The sequence below is a fragment of the Haliotis asinina genome, chromosome 1 (genome assembly GCF_037392515.1).
Source record: "Haliotis asinina isolate JCU_RB_2024 chromosome 1, JCU_Hal_asi_v2, whole genome shotgun sequence".
Classification (NCBI taxonomy): domain Eukaryota; kingdom Metazoa; phylum Mollusca; class Gastropoda; order Lepetellida; family Haliotidae; genus Haliotis; species Haliotis asinina.
In genome coordinates, this window is record NC_090280.1 from 60,239,376 (window position 1) to 60,251,229 (window position 11,854).

At 38.4% G+C, this 11,854-nt stretch overlaps 1 protein-coding gene across 1 annotated transcript; it reads left to right on the forward strand.

The window, feature by feature from the left end:
- The first annotated feature begins 4,476 nt into the window (after positions 1-4,476).
- LOC137274173 (zinc finger protein 658B-like) lies at positions 4,477-5,832 on the forward strand. Its single transcript, XM_067807214.1, has one exon. The coding sequence runs from the start codon at positions 4,543-4,545 to the stop codon at positions 5,830-5,832; it is 1,290 nt and encodes a 429-aa protein (XP_067663315.1). The 5' UTR covers positions 4,477-4,542.
- The last annotated feature ends 6,022 nt before the right edge of the window (positions 5,833-11,854 follow it).

An 11,854-nucleotide genomic window follows, 5' to 3' on the forward strand; every position in this document is an offset into this window, starting at 1 on the left:
CTAGAGTATCGTCTGTTTATAACAAAATCGGATACCATCAAAATGACACTGAGTGACACAAAGCACTTCCGCCTCAGGCAGTCCCACTAGTCCGAGTTAATTAGCTATGTTTTCATAGTAAATTACCTTGAAGGGTGGAGATTTCAGTCCGGAATCCGAGTTATAGGAAGTCCGAATTAGTTAGTCTATATGTAATGATAACTTAGTTAACTTCTGCTGGGACCAACAATCTGATCCGAATTATATAGAAAACCCAGTTACTTAGGGTCCGAGTAAGACAGCTTCCACTGTACATGTAAAAATTAATGAAAAATTTTATTTCTTCAATAAAATATTGGTTATGCAGATCAGATGCATGCAGACTTTTGTATTTGTTCCCCAGGGGAGGTTTGTGTAAATGTATAGGGGTATAGAACTTAACCCAGTGCAAACCACCAACCATAGGAATGTTCCATAATAAACCGTAGAATAATGCCTAATAATTAGTGTCAGTTATTAAAAACATTCGTACAAATGAGTACAAATGTTGCCCAACATCTTATAGACCAGCTGCTAATGTAAGCTTCTTCAGCAGATAGTTGCTGGTGTCCAAAACAGTAGAATTACAGAGATACGTTTCTGTATTGTAACTCACATTAACTCATAACCTGAAGTGGGATAATATCTTTAAAGGTCACATGCAACATAAAACACGACTTTGCAGATTCTGGTACCTTTCGGTATGCACATACCGAAATAAATCGTAGAAAATGCCAATTCAAACTATAAAGTTGAAAAAAAAACGTGATGAAAAAAAAGCCGGAGTTCAAACGTTTCACTAAATTTCCCCCAGCGCTGGGGGGAAAACTGGTTTCAACAGCTGTGCTGTGTCCATAACACATGCACAGTGAATAGGTTCGCGGAGGTTGAGACAGTATGCATGCCCAGAGTCTGAAGTTGTGAGCAGTCTAATCTTGGTTGTGTACACAAACAAGTAAATAATCTACTCGTTACGTAAAAAACTTGTCTCTGTCACAGAGAAAGCTCAGTGTCTGGTTTGTTAACACCTATATGTCTGCCTGCCTGTCTGCTAAAGACAACATGCAGTAGACAGCTTCAATCATTGACCACATGCAATTTGAACTTAACACCTATCAGACTATACGACATAAAGAAAATAAATTGATTTATGACTTATGCACCCGATTCCCGTCTCTGCCACAATATGTAATTAGGCATGTGTGATACACATGACATGTTTTTATGTCTGTGGGTTGCAAACAAACTATATTCATTTTTTTCGGATGATTGGATCTGACAGAAACTGGTGCAAACTCTTGTCAGTTTCAAGTCCTGCTTTGTACTTGGACGAATGACAGATTCCAGCCACGCAGTAGTTTACCATCTCTACTGAGATGATTTTTGATTGGATCGAGCGCAAATTCAGAGAAGGTATATTTTCAAAACCCAGCATCTCTATATACATTCTTCATGGATAACGACTTCTTTTAGTGTATATGATTTTGTTTGACAACAGTATATGAATCCATACTGAAACGACGCATCAAGTGCCCAAAAAGAAGTTGTTGTCCATAAAGAATCTTACTTTATCGTGACTCGCCATACTTCTAAAATGCCCAAGAACAGATCATTTTTTTAAATGAGTGATAAATGTGTTTTAATTATGTTTGATTTTTTGGTTGCATGTGACCTTTAACTCTGTAATGTTCAGGCAATGATTCAGCTTACCCTGTAGATGGTGGTAGTAAATCACATACTGTCCAGCTCCCATTGGTATTATTACAATGATACCATATTCTCCTGACTCCATCAGGAATATTATGTTTATGTCATACTGCCAAACATCTATTGGGAATATTATTGTCATACTATTATCATGATATTGATGTCATACTTTCGTAACTCCTTCTGGAATGTTACACTGATATTGCATTGTCCAGCTTTCACTGGCGATATTACATAGATGTCATACGGTCCAGCTTCCATTGGCTCTATTACATAGATGTCATACTGTCCAGCTTCCATTGGCTCTATTACATAGATGTCATACTGTCCAGCTTCCACTGGCTATATTACATGGATGTTATACTGTCCAGTTTCCATTGGCTATATTACATGGATGTTATACTGTCTAGTTTCCATTGGCTCTATTACATGGATGTTATACTGTCCAGCTTCCATTGGCTCTATTACATGGATGTTATACTGTCCAGTTTCCATTGGCTCTATTACATGGATGTTATACTGTCCAGCTTCCATTGGCTCTATTACATGGATGTTATACTGTCCAGCTTCCATTGGCTCTATTACATGGATGTTATACTGTCCAGCTTCCATTGGCTCTATTAAATAGATGTCATACTGTTCTGCCACCCAGCGCCAGGCTAGTGATCCAGCTATTTTAGAGCATGGTGGATGAGCAGGCTAAAGCACCAGGCTAGTGTTCCAGTGAGGTTGAGGTGTTGGGATCGAACCCACCTGTGACCCGGTGTAAAAAAACATTGAAGTCAAGTTTGTGTGCAGACACTTTCATTGTTGTCACAACCCTGTGCACTTAAAAGAACCTACGAATCGGTATGACCAGATGGTGGCCACATCTGCAAACATACATTTTTGCAGTGAACTTGGACAAAGTACTGTGGCTCTGTATCCCAATCCATCCAGGTGTTAGGATGAGACAGCCGCAATAACTCAGTGCACTATCCACGCTCATGGGAACTGTTTTCCAGTGAGTGTATTGTTGAAAGAGACTTGTAGGGTGGTCCAAGTGTCATGGTGTGGGCTGCAATCAGTCTAAACCATATAGTTGACAGCATGGTGTTCCAGAATCTCGGTCCAGGATGAGGAAATGATGTGACAGCTGCTCACTATACTGACCCAAGTCATCACCTGACATTGTACCACACTTTGGACACTTTGTTGGATGTTACAGAAATCACATCTTCCAGCAAGATAACGCTCATGCCCACACTTTGAGAGCAACACTTGACTTCCTAAGACAACATGGCACTGCACACAACACCCTGCACTCAGTTGGATTTCAAGTCTAATAGACTGCCTTTGGGGTGAGATTCTGAGAAGACTGAATGACCTTTAACTAAGGTCAACACCTGCGGCTGGACTGGATCAGGCACTTTTCAGGGTATGGACCCAAGAGTGATTGGCCTTCATCAACCGACTAATTTATTCTATGTGCAGATGATGCAACACTTTCATCAATGCCCATGGATGTCACACACAATGCAGACTTTAAGGTATCTTAATGATACTATGTTTTGGTAGTTTTGTTTTTGTGAACTCCATGTGTCATTCCTGAAAATGTGTTAACTGTAATTGTCAAGTTTGAACTCAATCCTCCACTTTGATTGTTACTGAGTCTAGTGAGAGTGAATTAAAGTGTGTGCTATCAGTACATTTCTTTTGTGGTTCAGTATATTTCAGTTTTGGTATGAAAAAAAGAAAAAAGGCAGGAAAATCAATTTCCATGTTAGTATGTAGAATTCGACTTATTAATTATCTTAAAACACAACAGGAATTTAAAACAAAAATTAATTCATGAATGAAAAAGCATCTTTTATATGATAACAAGATTATTGTATAAAATGAACTTTTGTGTAGTAAAATTTGATAACAGGAGATAACTTTTTCCCAGATTTACGGCATAAATATGACATGTTTGTTCAGGGGAGATATGCGATGATGGCAGTATGATTTGAAGCAAGATGAAGCTAATTAAATGCATAACATTCCTACTGTCATATTTAAAGGGCGACTAATGGGATCGGGTGGTCAGGCTCTCTGACTTGGCTGACTTGGCTGACTTGGCATTTTACACACTGAATGTTCAAAGTCACATAAGTGTGTTGTGTGTTGGAAGACATTTTGAAAATATCAGGTTTGTTATCATAGAACATGTCATACCATCATATAATGTATGGTAACTAAACTGGTTGTTTTAAGAGTGTGGCGTATTTCTTATGTTTTCAGTAAACACCATAGCATCTGCAGATTAACAATGGAAGTTGGAATCACGGAATCCTTTCTCAGTCACTGAAACAGATGAAGTTTGGTAAAGCTATTTGCTGGAAACAGAATATCTCAAGACACATTGTTCCGACACTTTGGAAATAGGTGATCTCAAAAAAGGACACTTTATTGGAACCCTGGAAATGAATGATCTCATGAAAGCACAAATTCTTGGAACTGTGCAAATTGTTTCCAAATGGTTTGGAGAGTCATGAAAAACCAACAAAGTAGTGTGACAGAATGTCGGAAAACATTCTTTATCAGCTAATCTCCAAACACGTCAAGAATTCTTGTAAAATCAAGCATATGAATGTTTTGAATGTGTGAATAAATTGACATAATCAGGTACTCTTTGGGTACATATGCTGATTCACAGTAGAGTAAAACATGATGAATGTGAGAACAAATTTTAAAAATAGTGTGAAATATAATATGAAGATTCACAGTGAGACCAAACCTAATGAATGTGTTGAATGTGGGAAAACATTTGCACACTCTGGTAACCTGCAGGCACACATGAGGATTCACACTGGAATTAAGCCTTATCAATGTGATGAATGTAAGAAAACATTTACACAGTTAGGTAGTCTGCGGAGACACATGAGGATTCACACTGGAGTCAACCCATATGAATGTGTCACATGCAGAAAAACATTTGCGCATTCAAACAGTCTGCAGACACACATGAAAATTCACACTGGAGTGAAGCCTTATGAATGTGTGGATTGTAAGAAAACATTTACACAGTTGGGTAGTCTGCAGAGACACATGAGGATTCACACTGGAATCAGACCTCATGAGTGCTTTGTGTGTCAGAAAACATTTACACAATCACAACATTTGCAGACCCACCTGAAGATGCACAGTGGCATCAAGCCTTATGAATGTGCTGAATGTGGGAAAAAATATGCACGGTCAAGTAGTCTGCAGGAACATATGACGATTCACACTGGAATCAAGCCATATGAATGTATTGAATGTGGGAAAACATTTACACAGTCAAGTAATCTGAAGGTACACATGAGGATTCACAGTGGGATTAAACCTTATGAATGTGTTGAATGTGGGAAAAAATATTCACGGTCAAGTAATCTGCAGCAACACATGACAATTCACAGTGGAACAAAACCTTATGAATGTGTCAAATGTGGAAAAACATTATCAAGTTCAGTCAGTCTGCAAATGCATATGAGGATTCACAGTGGAATTAAGCCTTATGAATGTGTTAAATGTGGGAAAAAATTTACACAATCATCTAGTCTGCAGACACACTTGAGGATTCACAGTGGAATTAGGCCTTATGAATGTGTTGAATGTGGGAAAAAATTTACACAATCATGTAGTCTGCAGAGACACATGAGGATTCACAGTGGAATCAAACCTCATCAGAGCAATGTGTGTCAGAAAACACTTACACCATCAATTCAATTCCAGTCACACCTTAGGAGTCACGGCAGAATCAAGCATTTTGATTGTGTTGAATGTGGGAAAACATTTACACAGTCAAGTAATCTGAAGGTACACATGAGGATTCACAGTGGAATTAAACCTTATCAATGTGATGTATGTGGGAAAACATTTGCACAGTCAAGTAATCTGAATGTACATATGAGGATTCACAGTGGCATTAAACCTTATGAATGTGTTGAATGTGGGAAAAAATTTACACAATTAAGTAGTCTGGAGACACACATGAAGATTCACAGTGGAATTAAGCCTTATGAATGTGGTGAATGTGGGAAACAATTTACACAATTATGTAGTCTGCAGACACACTTGAACATTCACAGTGGAGTCAAGCAGTGAAGACTGATTATTGTTTAGGGTTTGGAAAAGGATGTACCCCTGCAGGTATCCTACATATGTATCCAAGGTGGTATCTCATCTTATCAATGTGTTGTTTGTGGAAAACGTTTGCATTGTCAGATACTCAATAGAATCAACTGATTGTTGAGTTGTAGTGTTATGTATATATTACAGTGAATATATTTGTTCATACATTTTTATCTGACAAAGTTTTCTTTTCAATGGAAGTCTGTGTATGTACAAGTCACTGTGCAGAATGTTTCTTGTTTATAGCCCCACAGATCTATCCCAGAAGTAGTCAGTTAGCAAATGCATCCACACCAACCTCAGAGTAACTGATGAAAAATAAAATTAGTGAGCTGTGTCAGCACAGGCCTTCTTCTACAGTACATCCCCAGGTCAAGTGCAGACATGTATTCTCAGCAGGTTCATTTCTTGCCACCAACTATTGTTAAACAAAATCAAGATTACCATCATACCATTTGACCATTGCTACACCACAAAGAAAAAAGTCTTGGTTGATAATTACGGTTTTTCCATTGACCTCATGTTGTAAACTTTGTCAGCATATGGTGGATAATGCATCTACAACTTTAGAGACATTTGATAATGATGACTGAGTAGAGGTGTGAGGTATAAAATCTTGGGCTCCTCAATCTTAGACACACTTACTTGAATAAACCCATCTCTCCTTTCTTGTGTCAGATTAAGAAACATTTATGCTTAATTTTTATTTATTTTTTTGTGAACATCATCAGAAAAAGGTCACAGCTGATTTGTCACATCCCTACGATACTGAAGCACTTTACGAAATGCCTTCCATTGTAAATGCTAGTTCAGGATGACTGTTTCTGTAAGCAGTTAATGTGCATACTTTGATATACCATACAGTGCTTATATTTTAGTGCTAATTTAAGATAACCGATTAATTATTTGGCACTATCTAGTGATGTCTATGACCTTTGCATTGTATGCTCAAGTTTGCTGTATTGCTCATGCAAATAATTCTTTTCAGTGTTTCCACACACATGTGTATATCTCTTGTCTTTGTCTAGTTTCACTCATTTGATGCGCTAGATCAGTATATGCATTCAGTAGCCTAGATTCCAGTAGCTTAGTCACAAAAACAGTTCAAAGAAATGTATGCAATTATTTTGAGCAATGATGGAGTTGTAGATATGTCAGTTTATTCTGTATTTTACAAATACAGTAGTTCGCGATCAAATAACATTCAAGTAGATTTGCCTCCGATATATGCCCACAGAATAGATTACATCAGCCAGCGTTTGTGTTTTGATATTTCGTCAACATGAATAAGTACTAGTGTTTTAGTAATGATATAAAATGTTCTGTTTGCTGTGCAGTTGTATACTGCACAGAACAGTTTATTCACAAATCATTACTGTAATCATTAGAATATGGTATTGTATGCTGCAAATATCCATTCAAGCAAGCACAGTTGATGTATGCAATTACAGTTTTCATTTGCTCTTACTTAACTCCATAATTTTAAGAAATATGCATAGTCAATCACAACAATGTCGCCCCAGTACGTTATTACATAGTCATTAAACAAAGTTATTGTTTTCTGTAAAGCAACAAATTCCGACATTCAGACATCTGTTAACTGATTAAAGGCATTACAGTAGTACATGTATTTTAATTTAGTTGCTGAACTCCTTGTACATCGAAATTGCACATCCACTCGGGGCACTTCGCACCGTTTACCACATGTGCTTATTGCATGTATTTCGACAGCTGAATTTTACTTACACTAGTTGTAAATTCTGACCGTTGTTAATGCATTAAGCATGACATACCTTTTGGTTGTTTATGACCACATGGTGACCACATGATATGTGCAAACAGCTAGTTGCTGGTACAGCAACATGCAACTTGGACAAAGTACTGTGACCAGGTGTCCCAGCCCACCCAGGTGTGAATGGGTATCTCAGAACTTGGTGTGCTTTCTGGCAGCCAGATTTGTAAAAAGTTGCTTTCCTGCATGTGTCCAAAAAGGTTGCCTTCCTGCGAAGAACTACACTTAAATGTAGAAAACATATGGATCTTGGATCTAGGTGCAGTTTAGACATGATGCATGTTCTTTCCATAGGTTTCCTCTATGAGGCTGTGTCATAACATGACAAGATTCACTCCATAGCTAGTGGCACTTTGGGATGGGTAGAGAGGGGAGAGTGGGTTCTTGGCATCTGATGGAGGAGGGGTGCTAACTAGGCACTACAAGGCATGTTGGCTATCTGTGATTGAGAATACACATGGATTTTTGACATGACACTAACTGTGCAAGAACCTACAGCAAACATAAGTGTAGTTCCCTCAAGGTGATCGGTTTGGTTCAAGTGTCTCATGTACATATAGGTGTCGTGTACACATAGGTGTCTCATGTACATACGAGTACATATAGGTGTCTCATGTACATACGGGTGCAAAAAGGTGTCTCATGTACATATAGGTGCCATGTACATATAGGCATCTCATGTACATATAGGTGTTTCATGTACATATAGGCGTCTCATGTATTGTGTGTATGTGTGAAATTCTGTTACATCACTTTAATACTTCATGAAGCACTTCTTTATAATCTACACAAAATGTTTCTGGGCTGATGTGATCTAAGAAACTCCAGATTTGAATTATCATCAGTAACCCATGCTTGTTGACTTTGGTTGACACATGCCATTGGTTCCCATTTGTGCTGATCAATGCTCATGCTGTTGATCACTTAATTGTCTGATTGTTTACAGACTGCCGCCATATAGCTGGAATATTGCTGAATTCAGCTTAAAACTAAACTCACCCACTCTGAGCAAATGCGTGCCCCTTCTTTAGGTGAATGACTGTCATTAGTTACAGAGGTACTAGTATATGTAGAATGTACAGAAAGCTACAAACTGTTTTTAGAATAGACTAGCGATAGAATAATGTTAGTACAGCATTTTTCCTTGGAGTGAATGACCATAGATGGAAGCCAGTAAAGGTTATACAGTGCTAGAAATTGGGATGTACAATAATAGAAACAGGCGATGGGGATGTACAGCATGTTTAGGTAAACAGTGGATGGACAAACGCCCCATAAGAAAAAAAATATATATATATATATAAATGTGTGTGTGTGTGTGTGTGTGTGTGCGTGCGTGCGTGCGTGCGTGCGTGCGTGCGTGCGTGCGTGCGTGCGTGCGTGCGTGCGTGCGTGCGTGCGTGCGTGCGTGCGTGCGTGCGTGCGTGCGTGCGTGCGTGCGTGCGTGCGTGCGTGCGTGCGTGCGTGCGTGCGTGCGTGCGAGGCATAAGCCCCACATTATATTTTCTCAAGGTGGTCTGAGTAGGAAGTGGGGCTTGGTGAAGAGGTTGGTCTTGAAAATTTGGTCATTAATTAAGACACTTAAGTTTTTTTCTTCAAGGATTGTCTTGAGGAAGATTTAATATAGTTAGTGTTGACAGTGTCCTTTCCTTGTTTCATTCAAGTAAGTGTTCGGTGTTAAATGGATCTGCTCAACGGGCATTGTAATCAGTATCAGGTTTGATCCGACTGGTAGTGCTGCTCAGAAAGTGTGCTGAAAGGGTGTGTTGACTTTTTACATTAAGATGTAAATAAATCCTCATAAATCAGAAGTGTTTTTGTATATATACTATCTGGGGCTTTTGTCTGATATGCCTTAGGCTGGGATGGAGTGGCTTAAACAGTGACAAATACAACCGTTTCATTTCTGATTATGCTTCTTGCTCCTGCTCACATGTTCCTGAGGATGCCATTATTTCTTCAAGTGTCCTAAATATAACAGTACACGACATGAATCATATTTCTATAAGAAAGGTTTCACACTGCGGGACGTACTGAATGGCAATAATTCAGTTTCATATCAGACAAATATGGATATTCTACACTCAGTTCATCAGTTCATCATTGCATCAAAACGATTTGATTCTTAAAAATTTTAGTAGGTAATAACTTCTGTGTATTAACTGGCCATGAAACAAATATGACCAAATATTAGTAAAGCTACTACGTTTACTTCTTAATGTCACTTAAAGCTTATAATACCACTGCAGTCTGTTTCTATTTTGATAAATGATTTTGTTTATCGTACGAAACATTCTGACTCATCTAATACAACATTATGTCAATGTATAGTAATATCATGTAAAATTTCCTTGTACAAATGTGAACAAAGTATTGTTCTAGAGAGCAAATGATATAAGCCATTCAGGCTTGTTTGCCGATCCATTCCCAAGTAAATAAACTGTTGAAACCATATTTCTGGGGCTTTTGTTTGAGAGGTCGGGGGTTCTGTGTGTAGGGCTTCTGTCTCGTCAGGCAATTAGGTAAACACCATTGTTGGAAGGAAATAAGGTAATGCACCAAGTACTGGGAAGGAAGACACCCTTTTCATGTGGAAAGCTTCTATTAAGTTTAGTTTATGCCAATTGCTTGTTCATGATTAAGATTTCTGCGTGTTACCAGTTGATGGTACTGAACTAAGTGTTTAGAAACAACAAGTCTGATTTGTTATCCCCCGCCATGCGTTTAGTACGAAGCGTGGGATATTGCAGTAGTCTCTGTCCGTCCGTAAGTATTGGAATAACTTCAGAACCATTGGCAAGATTCTTTTCATATTTGGTTTATCACAGTAAAAGAAAGGCCTCTTTCAGCTTAAATGACCGTGACCTTCATCTTAAGGTCACAAGGGGACTCAAGCGTTTTACCATGTCAGCGAGATATCTCAAGAACCGAACTCTAATTTGATTTTCTTCATATTCAACACCAAGCTTTATCTGGGGTAGGTGCAGGGCCCTGTCGTTTTTTGTGACCTTCAGTTAATTTTCAAGGTCACGGCAACTGTGTTTTTAAGGAGTTTCATCAAGATCTAAGTGACACTTTTATGCTTGCGATAAAAGGCGACTATGCTTGTCGTAATCGGGCGAGTTTCCAACTCCAGCATAAAATCTCAGTCCTATCTGTGGCTTGTACATTGATCATCAGCTCAACAATCTGGTGCATTCTCCAAACTGGATTGGAAAGAGGCTGGTTTTGACAGCTTCCACTGTATATCGTCTATACACCACTTTACAAGATATCTGCTTGTTTTTTGTTTGTTTTGTTTTGACAAAATAATGAACTTGTCATAGCCCATAAATATGTAATGTCAGTAATACTTTTTATATTAAACAGCTGGATCCAATTCATTGTAAGACTTTAGAGAGTATAATTGTACATCCCCACATTGGCTCTTTCCATACTGGATGCTGAAAATCACTCTGCTAAGTTGTTCATAGTACAATGTATGTTGTGTGAGACATTTTTACGGTATCAGGTTTGTTATTGTGCTATATATCGTACCACCATATAATGTAAGGTCCCCAACCCAGATGTTTTAAGAGTGTGAAAATGTTTTTTTATATTTTCAGCATCATGATGTTAACAATGGAAGTTGCAATCCACAGAATTGTTTGTAGTAAGAGTGTGACCTTTCTTCTGTTTTCAGAAAACACCACAGCATCCACAGGTTTATGATGGCTGTTGAAAGCAATCTGCAAAATCTTGTCCCTGTCACTGAGACAAAATGAAATATTTCCTAAATCACCTGTGGGGCGGTGAGGTAACAGTGGTTAACGCTTTCACTAGTCACACTGACCATTCCAAACAAAGTGTGAAATCTATTTCTGGTGTCACCCACTGTGATATTGATGGAATATTGCTATAGGCAGTGTAAACCCATAGTAACCCACTTATAAATCAGGTGACTCGAAAAGGCACATGCTCCGTTTTTGTATCAGTGTGCTGAATGTGAAAAGACATTTACACTATCAGCTAATCTTCAGGCATACATGAAGCATCTCAGAGGAGTGAAGTCTCATAAGTGCATTTGTGCATGAAACATTTTCACAATCTGTTCCCCTAGAGGTACACATGAAGATTCACAGTGGAATCAGGTCGTGGGAATGCGTTGAATGTTGTGAAAAATTGACACATTCAAATAATCTTCAGAAGTACATGAAGGTTCAC